We start from the raw sequence: 17307 nt of genomic DNA, 5'->3' as shown, positions 1-17307 counted from the left end.
TTAAGGCAAATCGGAGAAATATATATCAACATTAAGTGAAATGAAAAAATAATAATAAACATACTGAAAAGAAAAAAGAAAGAATATTATTTTAGATATAAATGGAAAGCAAATTTCATGAATGAAACAAAAAATTGTTTCATACTATATTAACTGAGCTCTAGTTAGATTCAAGTTAAAGAGTTCAGGACAAAATTCAAACTAGATTTTGTTTACTTATTCCTATATGCTGACATAGAAATAGTGTTGCAGATTAGCTCTTTTTGATCCCTTTTGTCAATCCAAAGCAAATGAAATCTAGGTAATATTAACATATGTGTGTCACTATATGCCAGATAGTATTCTAAGCATTTTACATACACTAACTCATTTTATCCCTCAAACAACCCTATGAGGTGGGCACTCTTATTGGGCACATTTTATAGACAAAGACATTGAGGAATAGAAAGTTTAAATAAACTGCCCACAGTCGCGCACCATGTGAAATGGCAAAGGTAGGATTCAAACTGTTACAGAATGGCTCCAGAATCCATTCTTTGATCTAACTAAGTGGAATTAGAGAGGTGAACAACTTTTTAGATAATTTAGATCCAAACTTCAGCCTTGCCTTGGGTACACAGATATCATAGGTGAAATATATTTGTATTCAAATTTTCAATTAATATAAGAATCTTTTAAATAGTTTGTCTGCCTTTAGAGATAGGTACCAGCAAAAAGAGGTGCTTACAAAATTTAGAAATTGAAAGGAAAACTAAGAGTGTTTTGTTGAGATCATTAATTAGGTTTAAAAAAAAAAACTAAGAGTGACATGAATAATGAATTCCCTGTAGCCTTAAATATATATCCATATATATGTATATACACACACATATATATGTATATATAAATAAATACCTATGTATAGATCTTTTGAACTATTATCAGGGTGTAAAGTTAAAATCAAGAAAGGTGGCCTAAGATGATATTTTAACATTGGATCATGGATTATTTTGCCAAACTGCCAAACTTATCAGAAAAAAACTATTATATTTGCATGGAAGAGGCATTAATGATAAAGAGAATGACCACCTGCGAAACCATTCCATTCCAGTCAGGAAAACTGCATTATCCATTCTGAAGGATTCATACAACAACTTACACAATTGGTTGCCAGACCTGAAGCACAATATTTAAAACATTTCTTCCATTTTGAATACACAAAGAGAGATAGAATAGTTAGAGGGATACTCTGGTAATTAAATATCAGTTTTAATTCCTCCCTGGTAAAATATAGGCAAGAACTTTAAATATCATTGAGGGAAAGATAAAAATCATTTTAAAGGAATTTGAATACAAGAAGTCCTAAAGTTCAAATGCTAAACACATACTTTGAAGTTTTGAGTAGTCTCACTTGTTTTAAAAAAAAAATGAGAGAATGTTTTTTTAAACTTCATGATGACTTGAGGGCTGTTTTGTTCTTAACTTGGAGGGGGAAAGTACAGATATTAAGTGATAATTGTTGAAAGGAGAGATAAATTGGTGAAATATGTATTAGATTTTAACTAGTATTTTTAGTTACTGAAATCACACTTCAAATAGTATTATTTCAAAATATTAAGCAGCATTGATAATTGGTAATTATAAATGGTTTGTAGATTTTACTAGAAACTCTTATAAAAGGAATTATCTTTTGGAATTTCCTACTAAATAGATAAATTAGATTCATCAGCTGGCCATTCAAATGAAATAACTGTAAAGCAAACAATACTTGTCACTGGTAAAAGCAAACTAAAATTTAATATCTTTTAACCTTTTAATATCTTATAGCTAAACTGAAGCTATAAGATGTTTTAAAAAATCACACTAATTGAAATGCAAATTTAGAAAGGAGATATTTGAATAATTAGAGTGTTTGGCCTTAGAAATTTGTGATGAAATCCAATATAATTTCTAATAATTCCTTGTAGTACATACTAAATTAAAAATAGTATTTGTATGTTTAATGTATCAAAATATTCAAACATTTATTGTTGTTATTTTTCAAGATTGTTTTGGCTATTTGCATTTCCAAGTGAATTTTACCTTCAATTTGCTAATTTCTGCAAAAAAAAAAAAAAAGCAAGCCTGCTGGGATTTTGATAGGGATTCAGTTGAATATGTAAACCAACGTTAAATCTTCCAACACATGAACAATTTCCATTTACTTAGGTTTTCTTTCATTTCTTTCACTGATGTTTTATAGTGTTTGGCATACAAGTCTTGCACTTATTAAATTTATTCCTAAGTATTTTATTATTTTTGATGCTATTGTAAATGGAATGTTTTCTTCATTTCATTTTTGCATTGTCCAATGCTAGTGTATAGAAATAGTATTGATTTTTGTATATTGGTCTTGTATCCTTTGCTGAATTCATTTATTAAGTTTAGTAGTTTTTTTGTGGATTCCTTAGGATTTTCTATATGCACAGTCATGTCACCTGCAGAGATAGTTTTACTTCGTTTCCAGTCTGAATTATTTTATTTCTTTTCTTGTCTAATTGCTCTGGCTAGAACTTCCAGTACAATGTTAAATAGGAACAGTGAGAGAGAACATCCTTGTTTTGTTTCTGATCTTAGGGAGAAAGCTTTCAGTCTTTCACCATTAAGTGTGAAGTTAGCTGTGGGTTTTTATAGTTGCCATTTATCAAGTTGAGGATATTCCCTATTATTCTTAGTTTCATGAGTGTTTTTATTATGAAAAGGTGTTGTATTTTGTACAATGCTTTTCCTGCATTTATTGAAATGGTTGTATGGTTTTCCTTTTCTGTTAATATGGTATATTGCATTGATTGATTTTCATATGTTAAATCAACCTTGTATTTCTGGGACAAATCCCACTTGGTCATGTTGTATAATCCTTTTCACATGTTGCTGGAGTCAGTTTGCTAGTATTTTGTTGAGGATTTTTTGTACCTATATTCACAAGAGATATTGGTATTTAATTTCCTTTCCTTGTGTTATCTTTGGTTCTGGCAGCAGGGTAATACTGGCCTCATAAAATGAATTGGGAAGTGGTCCCTGCTCCTTTTTTTTTAAAACAAGTTTGTGAAATATTGGTGTTAATTCTTTTTTTAAAAAATATTTATTTATTTATTTGGCTGCACCTGGTCTTAGTTGTGGCACTCGGGATCTTCGTTGCCACATGCAGGATCTTCATTGCAGCATGCAGTATCTTTAGTTGCGGCATGCAGGATCTTTAGTTGCGGCACGTGGGATCTTTAGTTGCGGCATGTGGGATCTAGTTCCCTGACCAGGGATCAAACCTGGGCCCCCTGTATTGGGAGCGTGGAGTCTTAGCCACTGGACCACCAAAGAAGTCCCTGGTGTTAATTCTTTAAATGTTCAGTACACTTCACCAGTGAAGCCATCTAGTCCTGGGCTTTTCCTTGCGGAAAGTTTTCTGACTACTGATTAAGTCTTGTGGAATAGGATGAAACATTCAGGATGAAGAAATCCATTTCCCCAGAGATAAATATAAGGGGGAAAAAACCCTCAAAAGACAATATTTAGAGAAGACAATTTTAATTTTTGATAAACTTCTAATTTTTCTAGAAGTTGAGTTTCTCATCAAAGTCTTTCCTCATGGACAGCCCATATTAGTTGGACACTATTGACTTCAAAAATCTGAACCCATTTGTCTCTGATATTCCAGTCAGAAACCTCTCATATTAGTAGTTCTGGAACTAAGTCCCAGTGATGGTCACATCCCCAGAATGCTCAGAAGGTGGCCTTATGAGCAGCAGTCCACTGAAGGCTCCCTGTTCATCCTCCACATTTGAGCATCATTGAATAGGAGCAGAGAGAACTGAAAGAGGAAGATGGCTAAATCAAATTAGTGATCAAGAGGATAGAGCATATGTTGGCTTGAGTAAACTTCTGTGGGTGGTTCAAGGAACGGAAGGTAGGGCTGGGATAGGTCCTAGACCAGGTATAGCATGATTATGCCAAATAGAAGGTGGCTTCTAGTTGTCTTTAATAACAGCACAAGCTTGTGCCTGGCTGTGTCTATCTCTTAGGAGCCTAGATATGCTTCAGTGCTCTATACTTCCAGGTTGTGGGTCCATGTGCTAAACATTAAGTACTTTGAGGCTCTTGAGTCTTTGAAAAAATAGTCATGAGTTCTAGCTCATCACCATCCAGGATACCACCTTGTTCTACCTGGTACCAACTCAGTACACAATATAGGATTGCTTAGCAGTGGGTTTTCTTTGTCATCCAGCAAGTTGGGTGCATCATCCAGGACCACCATATGCAGCACTGTCATGCATATTAATCAAGACCATGTTTTTTCCCTGTAGGTAATTCTCATGTATCAATTACTTCAGTTACAACTCACTTTCCTCAAAATCAGCTTTATTCTAAGGTTAAATCAGCTTGTTTACTCTAAAGATTGAAAAGTAAATGATGTCTTCATTAGCTCTCATGTCTATAGCCTTATCAGACATCATGACAGCCAAGAAGCAGAGGGTGACAGTCCCTAAGATTTTGCTTCATAGAGCAAATGCAGAGCAGTGCCACCCAAGGGAGACTGGGGCCCAGCTCAAACACATCATTAGGTGTTGGTCCAGAACTTCTACCTGTGTGTGGCAAAGTTGAGCTAAGCTCCTTAATTAAGGCTTGGATTTGTAGAGCCTGAGGCTGTAACCACTTTGAGACTCCTTCCTCCCTTTGCAAGACTACCAAAACCAGTACTGGTATGAGGGAAACCTCCAATAGAACATGAGTTCTCAATAAAATATCACCAACTAACAAGACTAACAGTGTGAAAACAGACTCAACAAATAAAAGATGTATACAGAAGAAACAGAGATTGGAACAATATGGAAAGAACTTAAAAGTAAAAGATATTTAATTTCCTCCAACAAAAAAGAAGGAACTGGCAATTGTTTAAAAAAAAAAAAAAAGAACAAATTGTTGTGAAAACCTGCCAAATGGAAATTTGGGGGAAAAAAAGCCCACAAGAAACTATAGTTAATTTTTAAAAATTCAGTATATTGGGTGAATCTCAGGTTTGCACCTAGCAAATATCAGAACATCAAGAATAAAGAAAAAATCTTAAAAAAGTTTACAGATAAAAGAACGAGAACTAGACTGATATACTTTTCATCAACAGTCTTCAATACCAAAAGAGGGAGAAGGAAAATTAGTTTACATTTTATTTTTTTATATAAATTTATTTATTTTTTGCTGCATTGGGTCTTCGTTGCTGTGCGCGGGCTTTCTCTAGTTGCGGCGAGCGGGGTCTACTCTTCGTTGCGGTGTGCGGGTTTCTCATTGCAGTGGCTTCTCTTGTTGCAGAGCATGGGCTCTAGGCGCGTGGGCTTCAGTAGTTGTGGCTCGTGGGCTCTAGAGCGCAGGCTCAGTAGTTGTGGCTCATGAGCTTAGCTGCTCCGCAGCATGTGGGATCTTCTCAGACCAGGGCTCGAACCTGTGTCCCCTGCATTGGCAGGCAGATTCTTAACCGCTGCACTACCAGGGAAGTCCCTAGTTTACATTTTAAAATCTATGATCAACCAAGCTATTGGCTAAGAACATGAGGATTAGACATAGAAATAACTGAATTATGCCTAATAGGTTGCCAGCTTTAAAACATATAACAGTCTACTCTAAGAAGCAAAATAGAGTAGTGGGATATATTTTTTAAAACTGTCATTTTTTAAAGTCCCCATTTGCAAGGAAGCCATATTTAAGGATTAAGGAAGATTTATTAAAACTGTGGTAAGTTAGTTCACTAGTTTTAATGAGTGATATTTGAATATAGTTTAGTCTTTTAACAACTCTACATAAAAGTTTAAAGTTCATTTTCATCTCTTTGCCTTTCAGTGTTAAAAACTAGATTAGAATATTAGTAAGAGATCAATCTGGAAATAATTCACAGTAATGAGTTTGTCCATCCTTTAAAAGAAAAACTACTGGGAAATTATTATGAATGTAGAAACTCATCACTTTTACCTAGTGCTAGACTTTCAGTTGGGGGAATTCCAAAAAGTGGCAAAGATAGTTAGTACTATACATATAGTGCCCTGTCATGTACTTAATAAAATATCCAGATAAAGAAGTTTCTGAAAGTTGTCTTCAAATGAAAGGGTAAAAGGTTTCCAATAGCCAAGAAATAAAAGCAACTTTGAACCAAGAGTAAGGTATAATTTTTTCCTATCTTCACATTTAGTCCATATGATCTTTTCTGGCTTTACTAAACTCTGATCACTTCTCAACAATATGTGAATTCAGTGCATCTATCAACTAAGATATTATTAAGTATCTGTTCTTATGTCTGGGTCTAAATAACTCCCCGGTTATATAGTGCCTCCAATTTGAGTCCAAAATCATATACCATATTGGCCAAAAAAGAACTGGCCTCCATATTTTCTGTAGTTGAAAACTTCCCTGGTTCTGATACGACCTGGAACTAAGCCAGCCAAATACAGAGAAGTCTTGATCAGAATTCTTTGCCTTTTCTCTGATCTTCATGAAAATTCAGCTAAGTATGAAAAGAAGAAAAAAAAAATCTGACCAAAGAGCCAGATTCAGTATCTCTATAAAGTACTTAATGAGTGAAAGGAAATACTGTCTTTCCCCTGATTAATAAGGATTCATGTATTTGACTCTCATACATAAAATAACACCATTTTAATATGATTATAACTTTATGTGTGATTGAAGACATGTCAGTATTAAATTTTTTTGTTTTTTGGTTTTTTTTTTACAGTCAGTCATTAGGGGTTTTAAATTTTTGAGCTGTAACTGACATGTAACACTATATTAGTTTCAGGTGTGACACAATGATTTGATATTTGTGCATATTGCAAATGATGACATAAGTCTAGTTAACATCTAGTTAACAACATTCTTTTTCTCTTTTGAGAATTTTCAAAATCTTTGAGAAACTTCAGTTCTCTTTCTTCTAGTCATGAGTATTCAATTCCTGGAAAGTTCTATGCCTCTGGATGAGAAAATACCTATGAGGAGAAATTTTATTTTTCCCTAATCAGATTCTTTAATTGGGGACTAAATGTTTTGTACTTTAAAATAAGTTTTTTTTCTATTTCATTCAAAATAGACATAAAAATTGATGTTTGGTTGCTTCAAGAGTTTATTCTTAGCTGTAGTTAATTTAGACTTTCACAGTGATATTGCTCTCTCCCCTTTAGAACTTCCCATTCTTCTAATCTTCTTTTAATTACTCTATAGGAGGTAGAATGCTGATGTGGTTGGGCAGTGTTTATCCCAGAAGGACCATACATAATCCTAAATCATGTCAGGTTGAAATCTGAAGGAGGGAACTAAGAGAGGAAACAAAGAAAATATTTCCTTCATATATCACCATATAAATGCCAAGTAGGTATTAATTTTTTAAAAGTAGGATCGGATGGGACACCACTTTTGCTATAAAGCATTTAGAGAACATATATACATGTACTTTCTTGAAACTTTTTAAAAATGGCCCTCAGGTTGATAATACATTTCAGAAGTTAAAAAACAAATTGTCATTCTACCAGATGCTTATTAAATAATCTTTTCATGCCAAATGGAAAAGCACGATCAGTTGTTCAAAATGCCTATGTTTTATTTTTTTTTCTCAGTCATCCATCATAAATACACTTTAGGCAAATCTAAGAGTAATCTGACCTATTAATCTACATTTTTGTCCATTTTTAGCCAATATAAGCATATACAATGTTGAAATATTAATTGCAAATGTCAAAACAGAAAATGAATTATATGTGTAAGTTTTATTTGAGTACTAAGCCTCTAAAGGATGATACACCTTAAAATGGTACATATTAAAACATTTTTATTTATCCGCTTCATTAACCACAGACAAAGCTGCTTTAGGAGTATTATAAAGAATATTACCTGACTATATTCAATAGGGTAAATTATAATATTGGTGGTTCAGAACTCTCTCTACATTGCTTTGGATATAGAATTTGAAATGACTACCTTAAATAAACCTATTTGAAATCATCATTAAAAGATAATGCGTTTATTTTTACTCACCTATTAGAAAAAGAAAGAGGCATTAATACTGGATTGAAAAGGTAGGAAGCGGATGAAAAAAAAACATGCAGGGTTAACTAGATAGAAAGTAAAATCAATATATAAACAAAATACTATATCAACTCAAGAGCCTTGACTTAAAATGACTTAAAAGAAAGCATTCGTAGCCAGACAACTTTTTGATTCTTCTGTTAATGAAACCTACGCTATTCTTGCAATTGCCTTTTTGCGCTAGTCCTGCCCAGTGTCTTGAATTAGACCACTAGGGAGAATCGGCTTCAGGAATTTAAACTCATTTAACGCGGAGCCTCCCGTCAGACACACCTCGTACTGGTAGCTCTGGGACAGGGTCCCCGTGCCGCTGACGTCCACCAGGTGGCCCGGAAAGGGGCCCTCGGGCACCGAGCAGCGACCCACCGAGGCCGCCCCGCCCCGCCTGCACAGCCGCACCGCGACGAACACCAGCACCGAGAAGAGGAAGAGCGACGACACCGACGCCAAGGCGACCACCAGGTAGACGGTGAGCGGGGCGGCCGGCGCCGCGGCCGCCGCTTCCGCTTCCGGGGCCGGCAGGTAGGGCTGCGAGAAGCCGTCCACCAGCAGCACGTGCAGCGTGACGCTGGCCGACAGCGGCGGCTCGCCGTTGTCCTTGACCAGCACCAGCAGCCTGTGCTTGGCCACGTCGCGCTCGCTCAGCAGCCGGGCCGTGCGCACCTCGCCGTTGTGCGCCCACACGCCGAACAGCCCGGGCTCCGTGGCCTTGAGCAGCTGGTACGACAGCCAGGCGTTCTGGCCCGAGTCGCCGTCCACCGCCACCACCTTGGTCACCAGGTAGCCCGCCTCGGCCGCCCTGGGCACCAGCTCGGTGCAGGGCGCCGAGGCGTTCTGCAGCGGGTACAGCACGAAGGGCGCGTTGTCGTTGTCGTCCGCCACGAGCACGCGCACCAGCGCCTGGCTGCTGAGCGCGGGCGAGCCGCGGTCGGCGGCGCCCACGCGGAACTCGAACGCCCGCAGGGCCTCGTAGTCCAGGGACCTCAGGGCGAACAGGTGGCCGTTGTCCGGGTTGATGGACACCAGGGAGGCCAGGGGCACGTGCGGGTCGAGGGGCGGCAGCAGCGAGTAGGTGACCTGGGCGTTGGCGCCCGCGTCTCTGTCTGTGGCGCGGACGGTGCCGATGTGCAGGGCGGGGCTGTTGTTCTCGCGGACGGACAGGGTGTAGGAGGTCTGGGTGAAGGCGGGGGCGTTGTCGTTGACGTCGGACACCAGCACGGTTATGTTGTGCTGGGTTTTCAGTCTCGGTGTCCCCATATCTGTGACGGTGATGCTGATGTTGTACTCGGCTCTGATCTCTCTGTCCAGCTCTCCTTCTGACACTAGGGTATAAAAATTCTCTACAGATGGTTTCAGGATGAAGGGGAGATCGTTCTCGATGGAACACACCATTTTCCCATTGTCTCCAGAGTCTAGGTCGGAAACACTGAAAACAGCCACCACAGTCTCTGGCGAGTTCTCTGGGATAGGGCTGGTAATTGAGGACAAGGTCAGTTCTGGTGGGTTGTCGTTCACATCAACCACCTGAACTATCACTGTTGATTTTCCTGAAAGGCCTCCACCATCCTTGGCTTCTATGTCCACCTCGTAAGTTTGGATCGCCTCAAAATTCAAATATTTGATTAGTCGGATATCACCAGTAACTGGATTTAGTTGAAAAGTTTTTCTAATTTCTTCAGAAACATGAAAAAATGCATATGATATTGTCCCCAAATTTCCTGTATCTAAGTCAGAAGCTGAAACAGTGACAATAAGAGAGTTAACGGGGCTGTTCTCTAGAACTTGAACCTCATAGAGGGACTGTGTAAATTCTGGGGTGTTGTCGTTTATGTCTAAGACCAGGATGTGAACCTGGACGGTCCCAGACCTCCGTGGAGTCCCGCCATCCAGCGCAGTGAGCATTAACCTAAGCTCTGGCTGCTCCTCACGATCCAGCGCTTTGTCTAGTACTAGTTCTGGGTACTTCCTTCCATCCCTACGACTGCGTGTGAGAACGTGGAAATGGGAATTAGGAGTGATCGTGTAGTTTTGGAGACTGTTTCTTCCCACATCCAAGTCTTCAGCATTTCCCAAAGGAATTATTGTTCCTGGTGGAGTGTTTTCTAGGATTTTCAGCTGCATTTCATTTTCAGAGAATGCCGGAGAATGGTCATTTACGTCTATGACCTGGAGCTCATTTGTAATAAACTGCAAGGGGTTTTGCAGTAATATCTGAAAATGCAGTATGCATGGCTCTGCGGAGCCGCATAGCTCCTCCCGGTCCAATTTCTCATGCAGGAGCAAATCACCGGTCTGATGGTTGAGCTGAAAATGCTGTCTGTTCCCTTTAGACACAACTTGGGCCCCCCTCGCGGCCAGTTTCCGTACACTCAGCCCCAGATCCTTTGCTAGATTGGAGATTAAAAACCCCCTCTCTTTTTCCTCAGCCACAGAATAGCGTCTCGACTGGGACCCAGCCAGAGACCCACCCAGAAAAACAAAGAGAAACAGGACTTGCCTTTGTCTGAGAAAGCGCTCTCCTCCGGCCTCCATTGCATTTTCTGCCATGTTCTTCCGAGAAATATTGTCAAGCTAGCCTCCAACAGCACTGGGAAACGCAGTCTTTTGCCTCCTAACCTTTGAAGAAAACCTAGCGAATAATCCTTACCAGAGTCTCAGATTTGCTAGCTTAAAAATCTGCCCCGGCTCACAACCCCTAGTTTACTGCACTGAATCGGTGTGTTACAGAGTATACACAGTGCCTGCGGTTTAATCCTCCTTCTTAGTCAACAGCGCCACCGTGCGTTCGCTCACAGTTTCAAAATCTTGGAGAAGGTGATGTTTGCTGGGCTTTTTGTTTTGATTTTTTTAATCGCTTATTCCCTTTTATCAAACCGAGTTGATGCTACTGTAGGAATTTCTTCTGTTATATGGGTTAAATAAACACAATCTAGGGAGAAGAAATGCGCTCTTATCTAAAAGAAGTGACTGTCCCTGGTAGAGTCCCATTTCCATGATTTTGCGGGAGTGGACACCTGCTAGAGCTACTCACCCCACCTCCTGTAATTATTACAGAAAAATTTTTACAAGATTTTGCTCTAAGTGATGAAGTTTCGTTTTCCTACTTGTGTTTTTCTTTATTTTCCAAATTTTGTAAAATGCACACGAGTTGCATTTATAGTCAGAAAAATGCTATGAAAAGACGACCTCAAGCAAGGTGATAAAAAATTATAATAAATCATGTCAGGGGATATATCCAGAGCCCACAAATGCCTAACTCCTTCCAAATTTTTGCACTCACTCAAGGAACACAGAGCTTTCTCCTCTTCCTATTTCACAGTAATTCTATGATTACTGGTTTCATCTGTATTAACTCTTTAATCTGCATAACTGTATTTCACCTGTGGAAACCGATATTTATTGCGTTTGTAGAAGTTAGATGTATTGTGGTAATAAGACAGGCTATGTCTATATATCTTATATAGTTTCCCATCTAATGGGGTGAACAGAATTTAAACAGATGTTTAAACAGTACTATATAGGAAATGTATAATGAGTGCACCGGAAGTATACAATATGCAGACCTAACTTAATGGGGGGGATTCAGAAAGTTTCCCAAAAATGTCCCATTTAATCTGGAATATGAAGGATGAGAAGAAGTTTGCCAGGCTAAAACTAATATGGGAAGATTCCATATATAAGAAATGCAAAGGCCTGGGGACAGTAAAGCATAGCTATTCTAGATAATGAAGGTAGGACAGTGTACCCAAAGTTTAGTGTCTCAAGAGTAAGTGGGGGGCTTCCCTGGTGGCGCAGTGGTTAAGAATCCACCTACCAATGCAGGAGACACGGGTTCGAGCCCTGGTCCGGAAGATCCCACATGGCGAGGGCTAATGCCCGCGCGCCCTAGAGCCTGTGCTCTGCAACAAGAGAAGCTACCACAATGAGAAGCCCGCGCACCACAACGAAGAGCAGCCCCAGCTCGTGGCAACTAGAGAAAGCTGGCGCGCAGCAACGAAGACTCAACGCAGCCAAAAATAAATAAACAAATAGACTTATAAAAAAAAGAGAAACATAAATATCACCTATTAAAAAAAAAAGAGTAAGTGGGAAGAGAAGGCTGGACAGGTAGGCAGGGGCCAAATAATAGGTAGCTGGATTTTATTCTAAGAGTGAAAGGAAGCTATTGCAAGGTTTTGGGCAGAGCAGTGAAACAGCACAAATATCATGTGTTCAATATAGCTTCTTCACAATTATAAGTAATGTTATATGAAGGACCATTTATTAAATTTACTCTTAATATTAGTGATACTAAAAATAACAAAATTACACTTCTTATCCTTATGTTATCTTATTTGGACGTAACTGCAAGCTATTGAAATAGCTGTTATCATTTCCAGGGGGACAGAAATTATATGACTTATTCAAGATCCTACAGGTAATAATTTGGTGGATCAAAGACCTTTGATACCAAGATACTTCTCTATATGAATGCTAAACTCAAAATGAGACCTTTAAATTTTATATTATAATTTTAATAGTATAGTTTGTTCAAATAAACATACAATAATATAAAAATTTAAAGATAGTTTGAAGAACATTAAAAACTAAAATTCTGTTTTAATGTGTGGATCAGAAATTGAACTGCAAGAAATAAATAATAAAGAAAGTTAAATGAATCATTTAAGGAATTATGGAAGGAAAATATAAATCATAAAATTGAAAACAATTTCCCCATGTGGATTCCTTAAGCTAGTGGGCAGGAGAGAAGATTAAAATTAAGCAGAAAAAGAAAAAGGAAAAATATGTTGAAGGAAAGAGACACCAAGCACTGATAACTGCATAATGTTTGAATAACAGTGAAGTTCTGTTAACAGCCAAAAATTAAATCAGAGAGCATTTAATTCCAGCAAAATTTGTCCTGTGAGTATTTTAATGTATTTGAGTGTCAGTATATCACAGATGAAATAAAGACATTTCTTTCCTTCAATCAGTCATTTAAAATTTTTATGAAGAACCTAGTCTTGCAGTCATTGTGCTAATCATGCAATAAATGGAGAGCTACTGAGAAACATAACTCAAGCACTAAAAAGGAAACAAAAAAGCATTGAAAAGTCTAGGAAACTGAAAGGGGTAAAATGGAAGTAGTCAGCGAAAAAAAATAGAATGAGCAAACCAGGATAAATATTTTTTCCATGGGCTTAGTTCCAATTGAATCATAAATGCTTCAGATGTTTTTTTAAAATGCAATGCCAAATTACATATGAAGTTTCTAAAATTTGGTCATGGACAAAGACATGTACTCTCTCAGATCTTTTGGATTTTAATGAAGTACTCAAAGAATAGATGGTTTTAAATAATTAAAACAGATTTCTAAATGGATTGAAACAATCAGAGGTTTTAAAATTTTTAATAAAAAGCATGAATAATTAGCATGTCTGCAAATGACTGGACATTGCTATTTATTTAACTACATTTTAGAATATTGGTAGTTGATTTATTGAAGACTTTTAATGGGAATGATTTGTAGAATCCAACAGTCAAGGTTTTCACAATCTCTAAAGAATCATAATTATCAGGTATGAACATTTTAAGGAAGTATATATTTAGAAAAGTGTGAGGGGTGCTTTGTTATTCATGAATGTACCTATGTTAATGGTTTTAGCCAATGTGAGTTCACAAGAAGAAAGTTAAACTAGCCTAAGAGAATACTCTATACAAACACAAATATTCTGGGTAGGAAAAAAGAATAACCCTATGTACTTATTGCAAACCTTCAAAAATGTAGGACTGCAAAAATTACCTAGGGACTGTGGAAGGTGAATTTTGAAAAAAAGTGCTCTAAAAATTAACGACTTCAGAAAATACAAAATATACTTTCACACATTAAATCGAATTAAGTTACAGTGATATTAACAGTAAGAAAAGAAAGAAAATTTGCATTCATTATACCACAGAGCAGCACATCTAGAAACACCAGTAACATGAACTGAATTGGAATAAGATGGTTACATTTCAAATAGAAAGAAAACTCCAATGGGCAAGGCAGTAAAAAAGGACTTTACACAATTTAACTGAGACTAGGCATCATAGACCCTTATTCAAACTTAACTGAATTCAAAACTATTCCTGAAACTGGGGTTTGCCTCACTAACCCTCTCCTCATCCTGAGTAAGGAAGTTTGGGATAATCGGCTTGAGGAACTTGGAAGTTCCGGAGCCTCCCGTCAGACACACCTCGTACTGGTAGCTCTGGGACAGGGTCCCCGTGCCGCTGACGTCCACCAGGTGGCCCGGAAAGGGGCCCTCGGGCACCGAGCAGCGACCCACCGAGGCCGCCCCGCCCCGCCTGCACAGCCGCACCGCGACGAACACCAGCACCGAGAAGAGGAAGAGCGACGACACCGACGCCAAGGCGACCACCAGGTAGACGGTGAGCGGGGCGGCCGGCGCCGCGGCCGCCGCTTCCGCTTCCGGGGCCGGCAGGTAGGGCTGCGAGAAGCCGTCCACCAGCAGCACGTGCAGCGTGACGCTGGCCGACAGCGGCGGCTCGCCGTTGTCCTTGACCAGCACCAGCAGCCTGTGCTTGGCCGCGTCGCGCTCGCTCAGCAGCCGGGCCGTGCGCACCTCGCCGTTGTGCGCCCACACGCCGAACAGCCCGGGCTCCGTGGCCTTGAGCAGCTGGTACGACAGCCAGGCGTTCTGGCCCGAGTCGCCGTCCACCGCCACCACCTTGGTCACCAGGTAGCCTGCCTCGGCCGCCCTGGGCACCAGCTCGGTGCAGGGCGCCGAGGCGTTCTGCAGCGGGTACAGCACGAAGGGCGCGTTGTCGTTGTCGTCCGCCACGAGCACGCGCACCAGCGCCTGGCTGCTGAGCGCGGGCGAGCCGCGGTCGGCGGCGCCCACGCGGAACTCGAACGCCCGCAGGGCCTCGTAGTCCAGGGACCTCAGGGCGAACAGGTGGCCGTTGTCCGGGTTGATGGACACCAGGGAGGCCAGGGGCACGTGCGGGTCGAGGGGCGGCAGCAGCGAGTAGGTGACCTGGGCGTTGGCGCCCGCGTCTCTGTCTGTGGCGCGGACGGTGCCGATGTGCAGGGCGGGGCTGTTGTTCTCGCGGACGGACAGGGTGTAGGAGGTCTGGGTGAAGGCGGGGGCGTTGTCGTTGACGTCGGACACCAGCACGGTTATGTTGTGCTGGGTTTTCAGTCTCGGTGTCCCCATATCTGTGACGGTGATGCTGATGTTATATTCGGATCTTGTTTCTCGGTCCAGGGCTGTGTTTGTGACTAAAGTGTAAAAATTCTCAACAGAGGGTTTAAGAATGAAAGGAAGATCATCTTGGATGGAGCAAACCATCCTTCCGTTGTCTCCTGAGTCAGGATCTGAAACGCTGAATACAGCAATTACGGTCTCCTGCAAGTTTTCTGGGATCTCACTGATAAGCGTTGACATGGTCAGTTCCGGCGGGTTGTCATTCAAATCCATCACTTGGACAAACACCACACAACTGCCAGAAAGGCCCCCACCATCTGTCGCCTGAATATTTAATGTATAAGTCTGAATAGATTCAAAATCCAGTTCCTGTGTTAAAAGGAGTTCTCCTGATTTTGCATTTATTCCAAATGTTTTCCGAATATCCTCAGATGCTTGGGAAAGTACATAAGATATTTCTCCATAGGTTCCAATATCTAAATCTCTGGCAGAGACAATGGCAACCTGGGATCCAATGGGGCTGTTTTCTAGGACATGCACCTCATAGTGCAGCTTTGCAAACTCGGGGGCATTATCATTGATGTCTAAGACTTCAATGCGGATTAGGGCGGTCCCAGACCTGGGTGGAATCCCGCCATCCAGCGCTGTGAGGGTTAATCTGATCTCAGGCTGTTCCTCTCGATCCAGTGCTTTGTCCAGCACCAGCTGTGGTAATATTGTGCCGTCGGAACTGTCTTGTAATTTAAGATGGAAGTGGGAATTGGGGCTGACTGCGTAACTTTGGAGACTGTTCCTTCCTACATCTAAGTCCTGGGCACGCTCTATTAGGAAAGTAGTTCCAGGAGTGATACTTTCTGAAATTTTCAATATTATTTCTTTGTCTAGGAAAACTGGAGAATGATCATTTATGTCCCTAATCCGTAGCTCAGCCTGGAAAAACTTCAAGGGATTTTCCAGTAACATCTGGAAAGGTAGTACACAGGGCTCAGTAGGGCCACATAGCTCCTCCCGGTCCAGTTTCTCATTTAACAACAAATCCCCGGTCTGCCTATCAAAATGCAAAGGCATTTTTTTCCCTTTGGAAACGACCCGGGGGGTCCGAGCAGCTAGATCGTCTACCTCCAGCCCCAAGTCTTTCAACAGATTGGCCACAAAGGAGCCACTGTCCATTTCCTCAGCCACTGAATAATGCCTAGGCTCAGAACCAGCCTGAGCTATGCCCAGCAAAACAAAGAATATCAAGACTTGCCTTTGTTTCAGAAAGCATTTCTTTCTCTCTCCTGCCTTCATCGCTCTCTCGTCTCCCAGCAAACTTGCCCCAGCTCGGATTCACGATGTCGCTGATCTATCTCCCAGTATCACTCAGACACTGGGATAAGTGGAGATGCCTAGGGCCCTGATTTCCCGGAGCAACTGCCTTAGAAAGCCTCCTTTTCCTGCTTGCTTCTTTAGCAGAGCATCTGGCTAGAGGAGCGCAGACTGGTAGCTTTCTTCCTTCTACTTCTAATGCTGCAGCGCCACCCTGCGTCCTTTCCGAGTGTTTATTTTTTCCAAAACATAAAGGAAATCCCAATCCTTTCTTTCAGACTGATGGCAATCTAAATGGAATATTTTCAAGTAGTGTCTCTCAATGTACCGAAGTAACAATAATTCCATATTATCTAAAATCCAGTCCCTAATAACTTTTTAAAATTATCCTTCCATTATCCTCCCCCAGTTTTCTTCAACTTAAGACTTCATATTCACTCTTGAATTCCTTTTACAAATGCACTTATTTTCTTAACCACTTGACATAGGAATGTCTTAGAAAATTTGTTTTTAAAACAAGTTTCATGATTGTATTGGTATTACATCTATTTATTCTAGAACAGTCCCCTGTATTTTATTGATACTGAATTTTTTTAAGTGTCCAGATCAGTTGTCTTATAGGTAAACAAAAGATAAAAATAGCTAAGGCATTGGTACTTGTTGACTATAAATTAACAATTAGCTATGCTTCAGAAGAAGAGAAAACACTACTGAAGATAGAGCAATAAAACAACAACTA

At 40.3% G+C, this 17307-nt stretch overlaps 2 protein-coding genes across 2 annotated transcripts; both read right to left on the bottom strand.

The window, feature by feature from the left end:
• Window positions 1-7587: 7587 nt before the first annotated feature.
• PCDHB3 (protocadherin beta 3) lies at window positions 7588-10768 on the bottom strand. The gene has a single exon (XM_036848335.1). The coding sequence runs from the start codon at window positions 10615-10617 to the stop codon at window positions 8251-8253; it is 2367 nt and encodes a 788-aa protein (XP_036704230.1). The 5' UTR covers window positions 10618-10768; the 3' UTR covers window positions 7588-8250.
• A 2934-nt stretch (window positions 10769-13702) lies between these two features.
• On the bottom strand, window positions 13703-16674 carry PCDHB2 (protocadherin beta 2). The gene has a single exon (XM_036847550.1). The coding sequence runs from the start codon at window positions 16548-16550 to the stop codon at window positions 14157-14159; it is 2394 nt and encodes a 797-aa protein (XP_036703445.1). The 5' UTR covers window positions 16551-16674; the 3' UTR covers window positions 13703-14156.
• Window positions 16675-17307: the final 633 nt, after the last annotated feature.

This window comes from Balaenoptera musculus, chromosome 3 (genome assembly GCF_009873245.2).
Source record: "Balaenoptera musculus isolate JJ_BM4_2016_0621 chromosome 3, mBalMus1.pri.v3, whole genome shotgun sequence".
NCBI classification, from domain to species: domain Eukaryota; kingdom Metazoa; phylum Chordata; class Mammalia; order Artiodactyla; family Balaenopteridae; genus Balaenoptera; species Balaenoptera musculus.
The sequence above is the reverse complement of the archived record's forward strand: the minus strand, read 5'-3'. Positions and strand labels throughout refer to the sequence as shown.